General features: G+C 40.0%; 1 protein-coding gene across 2 annotated transcripts in view; it reads left to right on the plus strand.

The window, feature by feature from the left end:
• The window catches only part of GRTP1 (growth hormone regulated TBC protein 1), a 36,354-nt gene that overhangs the window by 10,351 nt on the left and 4,874 nt on the right, over window positions 1-21,129 (plus strand). For both annotated transcript variants that reach the window (XM_039549676.1, XM_039549680.1), the window contains exons 4-5: window positions 5,736-5,860; window positions 7,654-7,750. In XM_039549676.1, coding sequence (XP_039405610.1) covers window positions 5,736-5,860; window positions 7,654-7,750 — 222 coding nt within the window. The remainder of the gene's footprint in view (window positions 1-5,735; window positions 5,861-7,653; window positions 7,751-21,129) is intronic.

Consider the following 21,129-nt stretch of genomic DNA (forward strand, 5'->3'; position numbering starts at 1 on the left):
GCTTAAAGAGTCCAGGTCTCTAAATTTTCGTGTCTTAGTTTATGTACACATTTAGAAGGGCATGCATTCCAACTACACTTTGTTTTTCATGCCCTATTATAGTCAAGTTTAGTAGCACAAATGATGATGTAAGATAAAAAGTGGCTGTCCTCCTAATGCAGAGGCTACATGCTGGGTACGGAAAGACTGGAGTATAAGTTGTAGCTTCCTTGGAGTAAGCTCCCCTTAGGCTGGCCATTGAATTTTGGAGTATGCCTGCAAGTCCTCAGGCACGTACATGCAGCTAATCCGTGCTTACACTCTTGTATTTCATGAGGAGGAGTTGTAGGTGCTGTGAAACCCAGGGTTTGATCTTTATCAGTCAGTCCCAGAGCCTGTGCTGTGCCGTGTGACAGCTGGCATAAGGATCTGACTGAGGATTGGATGGTGGTTGTAGGATCTTAATTGAGTTTATGATGGGTTCAGAAAAGTAATTCAAACAATGGTCATTGTCATTTCACTGGAGACAGGGAATATTTTACTATCAAAGCACTAAGAAGCTTCTCTGAATGTTAAACTGTTAGTGGAAGTTGGGAATTTTCAGGTGAGTTTAAAGCATTTAACCATTTGAGAGGAAGGGGAAGAGCAGTGCCAGCTCTTGTGGCTCTCTGTAAGAGGAGCCCTATCAGGTCATATTCAAACTGCTGCCTCATCTGGTCTTTCGTCTATCAGAACAGCTAAAGGGAGAACTGGAGGACTTCCTCAGAATGTTTTTCCTAGTCTCCAGTCATCTGAGGTTTGGAGAGTTGCCAAGACATATGCTGCATGTTTGTACCTAATAATGCTGGATGGGAAAAAATTCACAAAAACCCTTCTGGTTGCTCCTTTTTCATGTTGTTTACTTTGCTTATGATTTTGCAGATTTGTGCTGTCTCAATGCTGTTAAGCATCTCCCTCCAAACTAAGGAGCTCTAATCCACCTGGGTTTGTGCTATATATGGTAGCCATTTTGTATCTGTGGTCTTCCTTGCTGCCATTCTTTCCTGCAATTTCTCTAATTCTAGTGTCATCTTTTGGGGATGAAGGGGACTGGAATTTATGCACGTGCTTTTCGGATTTATACAGTGGCAATATTGTAAAAAACCCTAACTCTGTTGGCTTTCTTGATTGCTGAAAGCTCTTGAGCTGTTACTTGTTAGTGGGGGTTGTCAGGCTCAATTTTTCTGACTTTAGTTAATAACAAACTTGGCCTTAACTTAAAACAAGCAAACCCCCCAAGCCTCCAAAATAATTTATAGTTCCAGGTGTTGCAGGGGAAAGCTTGAACTTTTGAATTCTGGATATGCAGTGGAGTTTTTGAATGCTTGTAGTTGGCAGTTGAGGTGAATTTTTGCTCTGCTCTCTACTATGTAAAAAAAGAAAAAATTACCTGCCTTGAAGCTCTTCAGAGCAGATGCACATCACAGATGTAGGAGTAGCAAAGAAGTGGCCATAAGTGGAGTAGAATATATTAGTTATAAAAATACTTGTGTAATTTACTGACACCTGTGTCTCATAGTGAGAAGCACCTGGATATGAAAGTAAAAGTGCCATGGTTTAGGAAATGTATTCTCCAATTTAGCACTCCCTCTAAAACCACATGCTGGTCCCTCTCCCCCCTCCAGTTGGAGGGACAAAAGGCGAAGATCATGGGTTGAGATAAGAACAATTTACTGGAAACAGCAATGAGATATGAAAACAAACAGTAACAGCAACAATATTAATAACAAAAGGTATACAAAACAATTCACACAGAAAGAAAGCACACGATAATAGACAATACCTCTGCCACTTTCTCAACTGAATGGGAACCCCTTCTCCCTGGAAGAGAGTCCCTTTCCCACCCCCTGGCAGTGATGAGGTGGTATAGAACAACCTCCAGGCCCTATAGCCACACCCCCTCCCAGCTACTGCAGAAATTAACCCTATCGTGGCTAGAATCAGGACAAAAAGGAAGGATGAGATAGCAAGGTGAAGAAGGTTGTCCTGTAGATGCCTGACCTTTGAAGTACCCTAAGTAGGAAAAGCACGAGACTGGTTCCAAAAGCATTGGTTTTCTGGACTGCGCTTTCAAATCTCTTTGCTCCAGAAATAACATCAATGACTCTGATTCTTGGTACCGAAATAGACATCTGTTTTATAAACTGAGGCTAATGTGTTCTGCCTTTGTTTATGTTACTGAGTGAGGTAGAAATACTGCAGACCCATGAGAGGGAAGAAAGAAGCCAATGGTCTTCTCATGGTTCCTGCACAGAGATGAATCAGCAGGAAAGCTTTTGGTTGGTTTTGTTTCACAGCAGCATAAAACTGCCACCTCTGAGTGCTGAAAGATTGTCTAAAAAAATTCTATTGGGATTTAATCTAAATTTACTACAAAAGAGTAGTTAATCTTTTCATTGTGGCCTTCTTCCTGATTCTGTGCTCCCATACCTAGTTTATTTATAAGCAGATCTGCACATAATGACAAGATAGTCATAATTTTGGGATTTATTTAGCAGTGTAAGATTCTAATGTTCATTTTGCTGCTTGAAAAGAATCCCGATTTTTTTTTTTTTCCCCCCAAACTGGACCAGTTTGAAGCTGTGTTCCTTTGGACAGTAATGTCCGTTAAGAACGAAGCAGATTAATGGACAGTAGGTCAGAGGGTAGGCTGTGCAGAGCATGAGAAGGAAGTATTTGGATGTCTCCCCTGGAATAGATGTATTAAAGTGGATATAAGCAGTGAAGCCAAATGAACAGCTCTTGCCTACTCCTGCCATTTGCCTCAAGTAATCTCTGACCCTCATCTTTTAGTATGATAAAATGTATTGGCTTGTGTGTGCCTGTGGGGTGGGTTGAGTTCCCTCACCTTGAGCTAGAGGAGCCTTAGAACTGGAGGAAGAGGGAAAGCATGCAAATGGAGCAGAAAGGGTAGGATGGAGAGGGAATGGGACCCTCTGCTCTTGGGCTCAAAGTAATAGTCTGGCACAAGGACCATGCCCTATATCTTCTATTAAGAGTAAAGTCTTTTAGCTCTTGTATCTTGTTTTTTCTCTCCATCCCCTTCCCCTAAACTAAAATACTGTTACTAAATATAAAAGAAAGTTTAAAATCCTTCATAAAACTAGGGAAGGCTTCCACCAGTCCTTGTAGGAAAAAAGTGCTCTCCAATCAGAAAACAAGTTGCAGCTGATTCTCTCAATTTCAGGTTGTGAAGTTACAGATGAGTTCAGTGTGAGTAGTCCCTGCTTTGTATGTGATGGACTTTTCTTACTCCCCGCTCACCTTTGCATAGCTGAGAAGAGCCATGGCCAAAATTCAGCATTAATCTTTTCTGTAACATTCAGCATATACTTTAATAAAGAATAAATTTTGATTATGCAAATACTATGCTGCATTCCTACCAAGAAGAAACAAAAGAAATTTGTTTATCCTGTAACTGTCTGTTGTTCAGGTCCTCTTTTTCCTTGTGGTTTTTTTCCATTCACATGAGAGGTGAAGTGAAATATTTTCCTGGTAATGATTTGTTCACTTTAAAAGGAAGAAATAGTGATTAGTATGATAACTTCTTAATGCATGTGACTTCCACTACACTGCTCGTGATTTTGGGGAGCTTTCTTCCTTTGGTTGCTTACAGCTGAACTTTGTGTCAAAGCTGTAACAGACTTCTTCCTTTGTGCCGGAAAAGGCTGATAAAAAGTGATAATTCTTAGGACATGAAGATCTGTACAGAGGTGCTGTTATTGAAGTTTGTTTTTAACTTTAACCCAATTTGTTGTTGTTAAATATAACCCAAGAAACTACTCATATTTTATTAATAACTCTTGGGTTTGGAAAATCTGCAAAGTTACTTTTAGACATTTAAGTTGGAGAGAAAATTTCTGTTTAAAAATCAGATGCACAAGTCTGGACTAGTGACCTTGGGTTCTTTCTTTATGGAGTGAAGCAGGCCAAAAATTAACTCTGCCAGTTTCTTTCCAACAACTATGGGCTGGTTTGGGGTAACTAGATCAAACTTGCATGACTAATTTTTAGACCTTTGTAAGGAGAGATGAGTCCTACTATTAGTGTTTGGTCTGAAAGAAATTGATGGTTGGAAATGTCAGTAATTGCATATTCCTTACTTGGTTAAGGATTGAGCTTGAAGCATGTGGGAATGTGCTCTGCTGCTTGGTTTTCAGAAATCACTCCCACTCTCGATCTTGCACCAGTGAAGACACAATTCCTCTCATGATCACATCATGGAGAAACTTAAATTTTTAAAAGTGATTTTTAAGTGGAAGTTGGCAGCTGTGGGAACGGGTCTGGGTTTTTTTGGCTGTTTGGTAGAAGTTCACTGAGTAAAGTCAATTGAAAGTTCATCTGATTTGTTATGAGAATATGCTTTTCCTAGAGGCACAACTCATTTCATGCCACTTGACTTGATACATTTGGCATGTCTTGTGTCTGTTGGTCTAAATACCTGGTTTGCTTTCATTTAAGCCTTTGCAGTCAGACATGGAGGGAGTCCAATCTGCAGGAAAATTTCTTTAGGCCTGCTTGAAATTGGTTTCTGTATACTAATATCTTGGTTTGAAAGACAGGTGTCTGGCAAGGAAGGCAGGAGTCTCCCTTGAAATGGAAGAGAAAAAAAAAATTAAAACCCCCTTCCCTCCAAATTATTATAATTTTGAAATTAAGGGGCTTTCAGGCAAAGATATGAGGAATAGGAATAACAGTTCTTTACTATTATATATCTATATGTGTATAACCAGTCAAACAAACAACAGTAACTATGGCAGTACCAGCAAACACAAACCCAGTGCCAGCCTTCTCGGCTGTCGGGCCCTTTCCCCTCGGGTGCAGTTCCGCTCGCAGCCGGCAGGGGCGCTGGCGGCTCCCGGTGAGCAGGGCAGGTGCGATGGTTCCCCCGCGGCTGCAGGGGGCGCTCCGGAGCGAGCTCGGGAAACCCGCGGCACCGGTGCCCTGGGATCCCGGGAAGGGATGGAACAAAGGCTTCACAAACCCCTGGGCAGCTGATCCCGGTGTCCGGCCGGACCCTCGGGAACAGCAGGCTGGAACGGCAGAGACGAGCACAAATCCCGGGTGGCAGACGAGATGGATCGAACTCTGGAGCTGCGGTGGCAGCCCCTGGAGGTCTGAGCAGGCAGGGCATGCGGGGCTACAGAGTAGCGAAGGCTCAAAGCAACGGCGGGGGCAGGGCGGCCACAGCCCTGCTCCCAGCGGGGCAGGGAAGGTGGGCTTGGGAATCCCAGGGCTTCTCAGGTAGAAGGGAGGCAGCTGAAAAAGCAGAAGTCTCCAGTGCTGATGAATTCCTTCCAGCCTCTCTCTCTGTCAGAACACAGAGAACTAACAGCCCACAAGCCCAGGTGAAAGAGAGTAGCCAGATGGACCCCTCCTCCTGTGGCCAGGTCTTTTGTTTTTCTTAAGCACCCAGTAATTTGTCCCCCTGGCAACATGTATGGGGAAAATTCTTTAAGAGAAAAAGAAAACAGAAGGAGAACTCCTAAAACCCCAACAACTAATAGGATTATTCTTTCTAGGAAGAGATTATCCTTGAATGCAAGTGCCCTTTTAGCCAAAACTGAGGTAAAGCTGTTTCTTAAGATGAATCCACCAAAACAACAGTTCAGTGAACCATAGTGAAGCTTCAGTTGTACTTCAGAAGACCTGTAAAAGTTTGTTTGGAAAGTGAGAGGGAACGGCTCTTAATTTTGGTCTTTTTCCCTTTTGTCTAGACATGAACAGAACATTTCCAGATAATGTAAAATTCCGCAAAACCGCTGATCCGTGTTTGCAGCACGCACTCTACAATGTATTGGTAGCATATGGGCATCATAATAAAGCAGTAGGATATTGTCAGGTAGGTAATCATTGTTTTGTAAACAATGCTGCATTTCATGAGTGGTAACTGTTCTTGTCCATTTGAATGTGTGTTTTTAGAAGCACACCCACAAACTATTTCTGTTTTTAAACTGGCCCCAGGAGGGGAGGGAAGGGGGGGCTGTATGAATTGCTTCAGGCAAGTTCACATGTCCTTCTGAGTTTCTCAGTGGCTGTTCTCATATGCCAGCTTGATCACTTTGGTTCCATTTGTCAGCTGCAACAGAAGTATTTTATCACACATGGTTGTATTAAGAGTAGTTGCTTTGGAGAGCAAGAGAAAGCAAGCCTGCCTTTCCCTCTTCCTCCCTCCTGCCATCTTCCCCCAAACAGTCCTTGGTATGTAGAAGGCATCATGAGATCTCAATTTCCTTTGTTTTCACTGTCACATTTTCCAAAGTACAGAGAGACCAGCATTAATGTGACATCATGTACTTCGGGGCTGGTAGCATTTATTTAGTGCCATCTCCCAATATAGATAACACAAGTAGGAAGAAAATTTCTTTGAAATTCAACCTGATACTGCTTTGATGGCAGCTCAGGAAAGCTTCTGTTGTCACTGTCAAGTACTGTAAAGTTTCCTGTGGGACACAAAGAAGATAAGTTGATTTCATGACAGTCTGACAGTCAAGAAAAAAAGCAGCCGTCCTTAAGGATCTTAAAGAAGCAGGAACTGCAAAATGTGTTTTCAGTTCACTTATTAAGTCCTCTCCTGTCTTGTCCCCTTCCTCAGCAAGAATATGTGTGCTAACATATAGCTTGTGTTAGTTGAGAAAGTTAGTGCAGTAAGTACAACTATTCCAAATTTGAAAGAATATGAACAGTATTTATTTAAATCTGGAGAGGAGAAGACTTAAAGGGACTTAAACCTACACTGAAGTCTCTAAAAAAAATTTTTTTTTCTTGTGTATCCCAACCAGTTTTAGTACAGAAATTATTTACTCCCATTCTTCAAAAGATGAGTGATATTTATGATTTTCAGTAATATGTATTTATTAAAATATAATTTTAATGTTTTGATAATAACAGAAGGGGTAGAATTACGAATACTCACTTTTGCCAAGTGTCAGGTTTCTGTATAGAGGCAGTTATACACAACATAACACAACTTCTAAACCATAGTAGCTTCTACATGTCCAATTGTTAATAAAATGTTTTGGTACCTTTACTGTTTAATGGACTAACGAAAGAAGAACACTTAAAAAAACTTTTGTGTGGATTCTTTGCACATCTGGTCTCCTCACAGGATCAGTGCTATTATATGTGTATATGGAGTACTGGAGATATTACGGAAGAAATATGTTTGTATGCAGCGTTTGGATGAGTTAAGCAGCAAAAACTTGTAAAAGCTGATGGGGCTGCAATGTTTTACTTAGTGTGTTTGGGTCAGACATTCTCCTCCTGCAGCCTCACTGTCTGCCTGCAGGTGTGTTGTGTTGGTAGTGCTCATCTAATACAGCTGTGGCTGGGTTCTGATCAAAGCAGCTTTCAGTTGCACTGGGCTTTGGAATTTAAAAAAAAAAAAGGAAAATTGAAAGTATAGACTGCTAAGCTTTTTCTTTTAATTTTCTTCCCCTTGATCTTTGTTAATAATTCTTTTTAGCTGTTGTCATGCAGGTTTAGCAGGTTACTCAACCGATGGCCTTCATTACTAGAGTTGATTTAGTACGCACACTTTGTAGAGCTGTAGTAATTTAGCCCTTAATCAAAAGAAGTAAACTAGAAACTCTTAAGATAAGTGTATGCATCTCAAAACCCTTCTTTCTGTTTCAGGGCATGAACTTCATTGCTGGATACCTGATTCTTATAACAAAGAATGAAGAGGAGTCCTTTTGGTTGCTAGATGCTCTTATTGGAAGAATATTGCCTGGTATGTTAAAAACATAGTTTTATTCATATATTGGAGCTTGGCTTTTATCTTTGCATTCTTCTCCAGTTTCAGAGGCTTTAGATGTTAAAGTGGGCTTGCCTGGACTAAAGGTTTTTTAGGTCCTGGAAACACAGGACAAAGACACAGCACACAGGCAAAATTTGTCAATATTTCATAGTCAGATTCCATCTTGAGGCAGTGGTTTATATGTATGTTAATATGCAGTCTTTCTTCTCACTCCCTACTTACACCTGTTATCTAGGTGTCTTCCTCTGTCACTGTGATGCTGGGGAACAGGGCTTGGGAAGGTGTCTGGGATTTGGCGCTTCTGGCTGCAGGGATGTCGCACAAAGCACAGATGAAGCAGTGATTGCAGAGCAGAGCAAAGGTGGGAGATGTGCCCAGTTTGAGCACTGAGCCCGGAGCAGGAATTCCCAGTGGCTTGGCAGGACACAACATGAGCTTTCTGCAGAGCTTTTTGACAAGGTGGTGGTAGTTCCTGCTGTGTCCCTACTTCTGAGTGTCAACTTCTTGGACACTTTACACATTGTGATATTGCAACAAAGCAGACAAATGTCAAAATCTGTGTCTGTATGGAAAGTTCTTGTTAAAGCTCAGTTACAATCCACAGTGATCTAGCCAGGCTGGTCAATAGAGTCCAGAGAGATATTCAGCTATTAAATTAGGAGAAATTAAGCTGTAGACAATATCTGCATCTGGTTTGTTCAGTAGCTCTCTGAGTTCCCTTGCCTGGTTCCCTGGGTTTGCAGGAGGTGTTTACACAATCAGTTTTGCCCTATGTATAAGCTGAACCTCACTGCACATGTGAGGTAGTTTAAAGCCAGAAGCAGACACCAGGCACATTTTTTACTCCTGTGAAATGCATTTAGGAATGTTTTTTCTTGGGATTTAATTATAGAAAGAGAATGGTTTCATTGTGAATTCCCAGTAGCATTGCACAGGACTAACTACAGATACACCTTTAATTTAGGTGGAAAGTCTAACTGGAAGACCAATAGAAAATGGAGGACTAATTCCTTATTGGCCTAGTTTTGCTTTTGCACAGATCTTTATCTCAAATGGTTGGAGGTAGAATTCAGTATTACACTGTCAACTAGGTACTGGTCAACGACATCGAGGTTGATTGATACTTTCATTTTTCCTTCTGTCCGTTCTTGTTTAAGATTAAACAAAAAGATATATAATTTTTGGTTCCCTATTGAATAGAAAGGAAAGACCTTGAGAAATAAAGAAGAATAGCTGGAAGATTCTTTTCATGCTTTTGAATGCCTGTAAAAAATTATTTTACATGGAATACATCATATAGGAACTTGGATTTTCCTTGTGTGGAAAGGGTGGTTGGACTTTGTTTCCAGACTGAAAGAGTAGAGACAGGCAGGGAATGTTATGAATTGTTGAATCCGTCTGCAAATATTTGCCATTATGCAGCCTTGAAGTTTACTTTTAAGCTATAAAAATAGTCTAAAGAAATCAACTGTCTGTTGCTTTTGTTCAGCCTTGAGAGCTCTAAGCTGTGCAAACAGGTAGGAGACAGGGCTGCTGTCTGCCATGTGACCTGTCAATACCTGGCATGGGTGGATGTCTGCCTTGACATCACTGTGTCAGGGATAAGGCACTCAGTACAAGGCAGGTTTATTGTGAAATGCTGTGTGGAAACTCTTACTGTTAATCCTTTCAATAGTCTTCAACACTTTTATTTGAGGCAAAGGAGGGAGAGGCAGAATTTTGTGTTCGTTGTTTTTGGTAGGGAACTTAATTCACTTTGTCATAAAACCTTCAGTTCTTGTATATCCTTTTACACTTCACTGATACTTGTGGCAAAAGTTGTTCTTATTTCTCCCTCTTGGTTGTTGTGTTGTTAGACAGGTAGCATTGGTGATGAGAAGAAAGTCATAACATGAAATGCAATTACTATGTATAAAGGAGGTGTGTATATTTACTCAAGTTACAGATATATTTTTACTTTCCTGTAACAAGATTGTTGTTACTGACTTTAGCCTGGGTCCAACTGGGCAGTATGAATCTTCTATATAGTATAAATATTTGTATTGAATAATACAAGGCTTTATTGACAGAAAACTTGTTGCTGGTGCTTTTTCCCCCAAAACTCTAAAAAATATTTTTATCCCTTCTATTCCCACCACTCTTCTATATCATGATTGATTTGTATATTTATAAAATTCAAAGCATGACAGATAAAATAATTGGGGTAATTTCAGTGAAATACTGTGTGTACATATGTGAGAGAAAGAGAATCAGACCATATTCATAAAGGAACTCAAGTAAATAATTACTACTTTTCTGTTAACAGTGCAATGTACAGCACATTTGAGTTTTAAGCCCTACAGTTATTTGTTAGGGAAGCAGAAAAGCACTGTACCTCTCAAGATCTTCTAGATCTTGAATGTTTTCCAGGTCTTCTGAGGGAAGACTAGGAATCAGTTTTGTTGGATGCTAACAGTTTGATTAGCCAACATTTTTCCATTAGTTTGGTTGCTGATGTGCTTTTCTTGATTTGTTTGCATTATAATCTACATGTTTTTCCCCTACCATGTCATCAAATATGCCTCCAGGTCATGTCCTCATTTTCGAGTGTGTCCTGTCGCTGCCAGTTAAATCAGTGGTGCTTTAGGACAATTTAGAAATCCATTCTCTGCCCTCTCCCGTGTCCCTGTGAGTGCTCCCTCCCCTGCCCACACGCATTTAATTACATTAAGCAGCCGCTCCAGTACCATCATGCTGACAGTGCTTTTCTTGGTCAGCAGGTGAACTAAGGCAGCCGCAGATCAATATCATTGATTGAAAAATGTACAGTGTGACAGATGGGAGCATTCTGGGGAAGTGACAGAAAATGGGACTCCCATCAGTAAAGGTTTTCAGGCTGAGTTGTTCTGTTACATCCAAATGGAGATAACACAGCTGGAGGAGAGAGCCAGTAAATTAGGATTTGGTTGATTGATAGGAGGAGTTCTGTGCATGCCTTTCATTTGGCTGAACATAGCACTGCTGAGTACATCTGGGGGAGGCTTCTGCTGAAGGCAAGCCCATGCATTTCTGCCCATTGTGTCTGTCAGCTGCTCAGCCAGGGATTTGGAGGGATTATCATTTAAACACAGCAAGGGGGAAGAGAATTATTTGTTTAACTGAAGTTTTGGGTGTTACCAAGTGTTTTTTTATTCCCAGGCTCATTCAAACAGATGACTGGAGCAGACAGCGTTGCCCACAAGAAGCAGTATAGATTCAATTCAAACTCAAAGTGGATGTGACTGCAGTGTGTACTCAGCATAGCTCCGATGTTTCTGTTCTGTTCATCACTGATCCTTGTTGAGAAGTTTTGGGGATTTTTTTGTTCTGCTAAGGAAATAGTTGGGAGATTGCTTTAGAAAGCATTGGGTAGGTAGGACCTTTTGACTGTCATACCTCAGTATGTAAGTTAAGGTGTGTATTTGTCATATTTTACATATTTGTGATTAAGTTGTGAGTTTATGAGAAGAAAAATTCAACAATTTGGTCTGACTTAAGCATGACAGTTATGCTTATATATAGGAGAATAATCCCCCTCCTGCCTTCAGTGGTTCTCAGTCTGGAAGCAATTGTGTATATCAAGCTATACTCTAATTAGTGTACTGGACTACTATACTGGAGTTACGCTTACTGAAAACTAGTTGTAGAGTACTTCTTCTGTGGTTAAGAGAGTTCTCATGAGTTCTGCACTGCCCTGTTCATGGCCAGTTTTACATCCTTTTATTCTAGTGTCAATGCCGACTTTTGGGGGTGAGAAAAGTCCCCCTCTCTTTTGTGCTCACTTTTCATGCATTTGTAGGATGCAGTCAATTAATTTTGGAGGTTTTTTGTATGGCTATGCTGCTTCAGTCAAACTCTTCTCTTGCATGAAACTTTTTTCTGTTCCTGTTTTAGCCTAGTAATTATTCTGTGTGTTGTTCCAGTTCAAACTGATTTTTCAATTTTTTTTTTTTAAACCTGATCACAGTGGCACGCATTTATTTTCCACTGGAGAATCAGCTAATGCCTTGTGCAGTGGCTCTTTTCACAGTGGAAAGTGTTTTGCTTAAGAGAGAAAAACTGTAGGCTTTCCCTTGCCTTTTTTCTTTAGTGGTGCTCTGGTTTTGATTTGTTATCTCCATCATAATGCATGTGCTGTTCCTCCTCTCTCATTGTCAACAGATTTTTTTCCACAGCATTTAGGAATTCATAACACCTTTTTGCTGAACTTTACTTGCACATCCTTGTTCTTGTTATTTTAAATGTCATCATGTCTCTTACTCCAGTCTCTACACTGTTACTTTGTTGTGCCTTGTGTACTGATGTGGGTCAGTATCTCCTAATTTAGGATTGTCAACAAATACCGGCTTTTTCTTTCTCTCCAATGTTCTTAATAAAAATCTTACATGAGGTGTAGCATTCTTCAAGAATCAGTCTAACAATCTTCCTTCAGTCTCGTTACTTTTTAGCAGCTTCTTTTAAATTTTTTTTTTTACCAATGTGTACTGCCTCTTTGTTTATAAAAAATTAAAAGAGCAGAGTTTTAAATGATGAAATAGTCATCAAAGTAGTAGATTGCACTGAAGTAACTGGCATTAGCTGCAAGGACACAAGGTGCAAAGCAAGGTGCCAGTTTGGTGTCTAACATAGTGACTGCTGGTTAAGGCAAGTGCCTGCATGCTGAGATAACAGATATCTCCCATGTTTGTTCAGCTCTCTCTGGCTTGCAGTTGTATCAGCCAGAGACTTGGCAGGTTGCACAAGAAGTTAGGCACAGTAAGAGACATGAATATTTGAACTGAATGGCATCATAGCTACCTCTCAAACTCTTTTATATCCTTCTCTTTTGAGTGACTTGTGTTGTAACATTCTTTCAAGTCCCATCATACAGACTTCCAGCTGTGAAGGGAAGGACCACTTGGGAAATGCAGAAGGCTGTACTAAGCTGTAAAGTATTGCTATTTAGACTGTTTGCTTTTAATTGCAGTTAAGTCTGTATTTATTTCGTTATTGTGGCTGAATTTATTTAAATACCCTAATTAGGTATTGCCAGGGAACCTCTGAATACAGAACTGGCTTGGCAGCTGCATCTTTTCAGACCTGCATCTCCAAAGGGAGTGGAACTGTTTCACAGGAAGCATTTTATTTAGCTCTGCAAGTAAAAACCACTGCTAGACCTAAACCGAGCTGAATTTGCAGCCTAAGATGGGGACTGTTATGATGAAAAGTGTTTCCTTTCAGAGAGAAGACTTGAGCACCTCAGGCATGTGCTTTTGGTGTGGAAAGCTCCTCTCAAGGCTATGCATGACACCATGTTTGCAAGTAGTTTTTGATAACTGAGCTTTTTTTATAGCACCATCAACCCAGAAAATTTCAGCAGATTGATCAGTTCTGGGCTTCTTCTTCCTCCTCTGGCAGCATTCAGCTGCAGGTCTGTGAGTTGGCAGAATTCTCACTCATCCATGGAGCTCGTCTGGGATTGCATTTGATGCTGTAGCGCTGTGCATCTCTGGACTACAGCATCATATCTGCTACTCGGACACAGGAGTGTTTTGCTGGTCAGCTGAACAATTAAGAGTTCTGAAATAGGGACTCCATCATGTTATACTGTTAACCCCCAGCCACAATTAAAGCATTAATCTTTGAGCATTAGAGATCAGTTGAATTTACCTATGAATTAAGCATGCAGTGTCCTGTTAAGCTAAAGGTGGAATGAAGGAGTCATGTGCCTGTATTTAGAAACTATGATAAGCCTTAAATCTTCATTACTTACAAATCTGAACTGCTAGGGGATTTGTGAGACTTGAGCAAGCAGGAAACAAGTAACTGTTGGGGTTTTTTCTATAAAATTATACAGATATTTATACTTTTGAAATAATTTATTTACTTTCTGTATCATATCTCCTTCCCCCACAGTCACATACCTCATCAATAAAAGAAGAATCTTGTTATTTAGTAGGTGTGTTTTAGTTGGCTGGGTAGAGCTCTTACACTTTTGTCTGAAACAGAAGCTTGCTGTATGTGACAAGAATATACATGCTGTCAGCCATACTTTTGTGAGGAAACATGCTGAGTTTCAGCTGTGCAGCAAAAGCACCCATAGCGTTTAAAAACGCTGAAGAATGTTGTGTCCCTTAACTTGATTGTATTTCCACTGGAAGCAGGACCTGTTCCACCAAGAAAAAGTCAAGAATGCCTCCTTTGTTCTGACAAGCAAGCCTTTTATTGATACAATTTAATTTTGTTGAACTTGAAGTATCTTCAGTAGGCCATCCATGGTACTGCTCTGTGTGGGACTGCAGCCTTTGTCTTTCTGTGCAGACAGTGCTATTTGCCTGTTTATCTCCCCAGTTAATCAAAGTTTCATCCCTTTCAAAAGCCAGCAGCAAAATAACTTGTCAAATGAAATCTTAATTCAGCTAGGGCTGATCAAAAGCAGAATTCCCTGGCTGCATGCAAAGGAGGAAGGTAGGTACTTAGGAGGAAGGTAGGAACTGTGGGTTCAGGGCTTACTTATTTTGTGCTTTGTATTTTATTGGAATAGCCATGTTAGAGGGATGTTCTATTTTTTTTTTTTTTTTTTTTGTGATGGTGGTGGGGGTTTTTTGTTGTTGCTGGGGTTTGGTTTGTTTGGGGTTTTTTTTTTAGTTTTATCTAATGGCTTGAGCTGTGAAAGCACTAATGTGCACATGTGGTATAGAAACTATACTTTTGACAGAGCCATCTCCATGCTAAAGGGACTGTGCTGTTCTACCTGCGGCATTAACACAGCAAAGGCACAGCAGCTTTTTTGGTTTTTTGTTACTTTCTGATGGTCAGCCAGGGCTCTGTATGTTCAGTTACAATTTTAATAAAGGAACCTTCCTGAATATGTCTCTTTGACAGTTAGAAGCATAACATATCAGCTGACAAATGTATGATGGGCTATACATGCTCAAAGCAAATCCCAGTATAGAGTTTTGTATTTTAACTTGTAAATCCCCATAAAATGTACTAATATGCTTGACATTATCTGTGTATGAAATACCAAGATTCATAAAACTGGAAGTGTAACTGGATTTTCCATACAAAAAGCCAGGTGAGGAAATAGTAGTAATTCCTCCCATTGTGGCCTTTCAGTACTTAAAGAGACCTTCAAAAAAAGATGGAGAGCAGCTTCTTGCAGGAGCAGATCGTGATAGGACAAGGGGGAATGGTTTTAAACTAAAATAGGGGACACTTAGATTAGATGTCAGGAGGAAATTCATTATTTGGAGGATAGTGAGGCAGTGGAACAGGCTGCCCAGAGAAGTTGTGGGTGCCACGTCCCTGTAAGTGTTTGAGACCAGGTCAAGATATCTGAGAGGTCCCAGACTTGGTTTGAAAGAGTGACCCTGCCACCACTGCTAGTAGTGTATTCAAACTGTAAATCAGTCTTATTAAAAACACTTGCTATATTTTTTATTGGAATTTTCCTTGTCCTAATTTGTACGTATTACTTCTTTTTAAGACTTTCTCCTACTACATTGAAAAGCCCACAATGCCTAGTGTGTTTTCTCTATGTGGTTAACTTTGCTTTTCATTTTTCTTGCATAAATGCTACAAATAAAGAGCTTCCTTACAGAACTCAATTTTTCTAAGTAGCATTCATAACCTTTTCTTTCATTCCTTTCCAGTTCTTCAACTTCCTGCCTGAATTGTAAATATCGGAGCTGGGTGCAGTTTTCTAACCTCAGTTTTGCTAATGTCATAATCAGAGATGATACACTCTATTTTCAGTAATAAATATATCCAAGGATTGCTTTGGCTTTTTTCTGAGCTGTGTTTACTCTGGATTTATTGTGTTTGCAACTTAAGATACTGCAAAATTGAGGGGTTTTTTCAAAAGTTCAATTCTATTGCGATGGAGTTTTTTCAAATATGTCATAGTAGAAAGAAGCACTGACAGCATGCTTTGATACAGTTTCAAAATACAGTATAATGCAAATGCAGCAGAGGTGGCAACATAAAGAATGTGTTGCTGTAAGGAGATGTGCTTTGGGAGTAAAGGAATTAAATTAAAAAGATGTACAGTGGTAACTTTTGTCTACCTAAGTGTACAAGACGTGAGTGTTCAGTTTGAGAGAGATGGTTGGAAAATGCAACCTTGGTTGAATTTCATGTGTTCATGTTCAGAAGACCTGGAGTACTTTACTAAGCTGTCAGTTTATGGCTAGTGGAAAAGTCTTGTTCCTCTTACAGTTTTAAAAACTGTTGCTTCAAGAATAAAATTAATTCTCTCGTTAGCTTCTTCAAGCTTGAAGTAAGAGGATTGTGGCTTTAATTGCCCTTCTATTCAGAGCGAAGTGTTGGATTGCTTTCCTTTTTCCAGTGCCAGACTAGAACCGTACATGTTGGTTTAGCTCTGTTTTAAGGTGCCTGCTTCTGTCCCAGTCTCAAGTAATGTCCTCAATGGTCCCTATGGTGTGACTGTAGCATTCTTGTGTAGAGCTGATGAAAATGTAACACTGGGGTTCTTCTTAAGCATGGCAGGGTATCAGTGCTGTGTTTTGTGCTGAAGTGTTCAGAATAATCTTGTCAGTATGGTCAACTGATAAAATACCTATTCTTCCTAATCCTGTGGAGGAGTTAAAAAACACAGACCCAAGAATCCTTATTCAGCTGAAGTCATCAGTCATTCAGACTCACTATAGAGCTGTAAGTTGTTTGTTTTTAAAAGAAAAGTTTGTTTCCTCAACAAGCAGGATAAGCAGTTGCAGTTTTCAATGAATTTCCTCTTGGTTTGAGGAAATTGGTGATAAAAGTCTGTCAAAGTGTTTCGTGAATTAAAAGCCTTGGCTTCTGGGACCATCGTCAGCTCCATAAGCTGCAGACTTCTCCAAAGCCTGCAACTCTTTAGACAGGCACAATTCATAGGGTGCAATGACTGGAGTCAGGCCAGGCTGTTTGGAAACAGCTGAGTGGGGAATATGCTCTGTCTGTTGGTGTCTGTCGGCTCAGTGATACTGTGAGAAAACCACTGTCCACAGAAGGAGCCATTCCAATGGTACTGGATATGAAGAGGGAAGAGAGGAGAGCTGGCCAACAGAATTTGCCTCAGCTATATCTAAGCTATAAGAGAGTGTTTTGGTAGCTACAACTTTAAGCTGGACTAGTTTTAAATGATGCAAATGTCTCTACTGAGCAGCACATAACAGAGCTGGTGTGTAAATAAATAATTAACATAGCCAGTTTCATTCTCTGTAACTAGAATGTCTGAAAGTTGCATTTGTGTTTTCCAACATGCTGCTAACTTCAGTTTGTTTCTCTGAGGGGTTACACATGAAGTCTTTGTTCCTTTGTATTTCATCTCTGCCTTCTGTAATGTCTGGAAGGATGGCATCTTTGCCTGCCTTTCCATTGTCATTCTAATTAACAAGCATGCTTCTTCAGTTTCCAAATGGCAGGTAGCTACTGCATCTGCTCAGAATGTGCTCTGTGAAATGCAAACGGGAAACCAAAGGGCTCTTTCAGCTCCCTGGGATCTATTTTCCAAGTCTGGGACCAGAAGCAAAAGTTGAATACAGGTAGATGGCATTATGTAGAAACAAACACTGCCTTTTTGTGCTTGCTGGAAAGGTGTTAATAGTAAGTAATTTCTCAAGATACATTACTCTAGATTTTGTGTAATCTCAATATCAACCAATAAGGTTCCATAAAATGCTTGCATTCCCATTTTTTTAAGGTAGTTCTGCCATCCAAAATAAAATTGGTTTCCTTATGTTTCCTTAAAGCTAATGTTGAATTGTGAATGATACAGCTAATGCTGGCTGTGGTGTGAGTTCAGTACCCCAGGACAGAAATTCTCAATCAGTTTAGTTTGAAGGAAGAGGTAAAATACGGCTTGAGCCTGTTTAGGGTTGCTTGGTTTGTTAGATTTTTTTTTTTTCTGTTCCCTGGAAAATTAGGAACTTGTGTTTTAAAAATAATGTAGTTAAGAGTTTTTAGCTTGCCATTTAACCACATATCTGCAGGATATCACTCTGGCCAGGACACCTGCAGGGGTCACTCTGGCCTGATATTGCAAAAAGAATTGGCAGTACTCTTGAGTTTCCTCCTTTTCCTGTTGTGGCTTTCTGATTTCTTCCCAAATTTAGGCTGTTCAGCTTTTAATGTAAGGCTCATGATGTAGATACTTAGAAGACACAAAAGTTGGTATGTTTTAAATGTTTCTTTTTTTCCCCTACAAATGCACGTGATGGCATCTGTTTTGGTTTACACTTGAAATGTAGAACTGAGTGCTTTTCATGAAATTCTGTTCATGAATACCTCTGATTTTTTTCCTGCCAGTCCTTAGGCCTGCTCTGTTTCCCTCCTGGATTCCAGTGAGGTCTGGTAGCAAATGGTATCTCCAGCAAGGAGACATTCTTGAATGTTGTTTGTTGGTATAAAAATGAACTATTTCTGCTACTATGGGAGGAGAGAGAACATTATTATTATCACCCCCCCCCCCCCCCCCAGTTCTCATGGACATTATAAACATATTCTTGTGAATAAAATATTTTGCATTGCTTAGACTGTGAGAAAAATTAAACCACCCAGTTTTTAACTTTTCAGCTGGTTTGGATCTCCAAGACAAATCGTTCTGTCCCAGGCTGGGCTATGTAGGCTCTTGAAATAATAGTCAGAAATGCTGGAAGGTAAGCAGCAGAGCTGAGGTCTTGTTTTGGGCATTTTTGTAACACTTAAGAATTTTGTTCTGCTAGGAATGTGTGTATTTAACGTGACATATGCACAACAGACTGGAAGGATTTTTTTTTTTTTTAACTTCTGTAGCTCTGACTCGTAGAGGTAATTTAAGGCTGTAAGAGTATTGCTTCTTAAACTTATTTTTGGAACCTCTTAATCTATTTGTAACAGAGAACAAGGTCATACAGTCCCTACAAGCTTTATCCTTACTTCCTACAAATCTTATTACTGTTCTGGAGCACAAGCAGCCAGTTACATTTTAGTCCTGGACATTCTGGTAAGATTCAGAGGTGCTAACTGTTGTGATAGGGAGACAATGATAGGGAGCGTTAGGAATGCATCTTTGCCAGAACAGGTTTCCAGCTCAGTGAGTGCATGCCACAGGCAGTGCAGTGTTAGTAACAAAAAGCCCTTTGAACAAGGGAAAAAGTGCCTTCATGTGGTCACCTGTGTTGTACAGTAGCAATAAAGTACCTGGCAGCTGGTGAAGCTGGCTTTTCCTGTTTGCTGCTTGACTTCAAGAGGAAGACACTGATGATCCCAGCAGAGCCACAGGGCTACACTGCTGTTCAGGGTCAGGACTTTGATGAGGAAGGGGCACTTGGCAGGATGAATCCATGTGGGATGCTGCCCACATTGCCCTCTGTTATGCTCTCGGGCAATCCTAAACTTAGCAAGGCATCCAAAATCCATAGGCAGTTACTCGGAACAAAAGAGTAGGCAAAGCAGGTCCACATGGGCAAGCAACAGAGGGAGAGCTGGGAGGAAAGTACAGAAAGCCTAGGATCAGTTTCCAAAAGCACTTGAAAATGCCAGGTTGCATGTCGAGGAACTTGATTTTCATCTAGATACTTTTCTGGAATTTAGCAATTAATTAATAATACAATAATAATTTATAATACAATATTTCATTTGTTGCCTTCCAGAAAATGTGATTAAAAATAATGTAGTTTCTGATCACCTAAAAATTATCACTTCCATTTGACCATTTGGAGGATAAAAGGAAACAACCTGGCTATGTGTTTTTTTTCAGGGGAATGATATTTTGTGAGAGGACACTCCCATAAACCACCTAGATCAACAGATACACAATATAATTGGCCTACCTTTTTTTTTTTTTTTAAATTAGTAAGTGGCAGATTGGGAGCAGTTACTGACTCAGGTCTGTTCTGGGTCATCAGCTGCTCAGTATCTTGCCAGATTATTGAGAGGGGAAAAATAATTAATATGCTAATTAAATGTGGATCATGCAAATCTAGAAATTTCAAATAATTTGTAAGATATAAGATATGGAAGGGACATGAAGCTAATGTGTTTCAATGGTAGATAAGTAAGAATAATTGACTGTGCTGTATTTAATTAAAAACAGCTTTGTGGTGTGGGGGAGAGGTAGGCTTGTGTAGACTTGGTTATAAAAAGGATATTTTGACTTCTGGGCAGAACAGCCAATTACAAAATACTAGGAAAGTAGGGCGCACAGTGAAGCATTTGCAGCAAGGGAGAGCTGCAGGATTTTTGCTGAGGGCACATTTCCAGAAGGCTTAATGACTGGGAATCCCTAGTAAATAAGAAGGGAATAGAAGGGCCATGTAAGTTAAATGTTACTAAGCACTTAGGCACTGAACCAAGTTACAAAATCATTTTCCCTAGTGAAACCAGATGTGGACTGTGAAAGGTGTTCCTTGTAACTGATCTGTGGGTAAGTTTTGCACAAATATGAGGTCCTCCAGGAATGTTTCTGAAGGATTTGGAAATGTGGCTTTCCTAATTTGAAGAGCTAATTTTATATACATACATTTATGTATAAAAGTATATATACAGGAAAAATAAATAGAAAATGATAATTACATATTAATTATGTGTAATAATTATAATTAATACCCACATGAACTATAATGTATAATAATTACATGTAAAAATGTCTTGAGTGCAGATTCTTTAACCTAACTTCTGTTGTGAACTGGCACCTAATATCCTGAAAACCCCTGCTACTCAGTTATTGGCATTTGCATAAATCGTTAATCACTCCTCCCACTTGTCCTGCAGCAGCGCTGGGCTGAACATTGCAGTGCTGTGTACCAGGGCACATGGGAGCTGCTCCTGCTCCGAGGAACAGCAGGGGGCTGCCCCAGATAGATGAATAGTTCCTTTTTTCCTTTCTGTCCAGCAGTACAGTCTTAATAGACTTGAATGAAATTTTAATTTACACCAAAGCTTCCTGGCTGCTTCAGTAATTTGTGGAGTGACGTATCCACGTTGCTTGTCTGTTAACTTTTTGCTTGCCAGCTCTCAAAGAGCTGGGTAGGTGTCCAGTTGTGTTCTTGAGATCCTGACATTTACTTTGCTGTACAGATCAAAAATAGCAGCTGCTGTTGGTTTCAGCATATCAGATTATTGCAGCAGAGCAAGTGGGCTGCTGTCCTTCCTCCTGAGGACATTTGTCGGTGGTAACTTGAAGTTTTCAGTACTCACATGTTTCAGGAGCACAAAAGAAAAGGAAAAGGTTTGTGGATGTGTGAGAGGAGGAGGAAGGATAGGAAAGAGAAAAGGCTTGTTCTGTTACTTGCTATTGGAGATGTGATTAGATTTCACTTGCATTAAAGCAGCATTTTAAAAAATATCTACTCAGCTAATTAATGTTACTGTTA

The sequence above is a fragment of the Corvus cornix genome, chromosome 1 (assembly GCF_000738735.6).
Source record: "Corvus cornix cornix isolate S_Up_H32 chromosome 1, ASM73873v5, whole genome shotgun sequence".
NCBI classification, from domain to species: domain Eukaryota; kingdom Metazoa; phylum Chordata; class Aves; order Passeriformes; family Corvidae; genus Corvus; species Corvus cornix.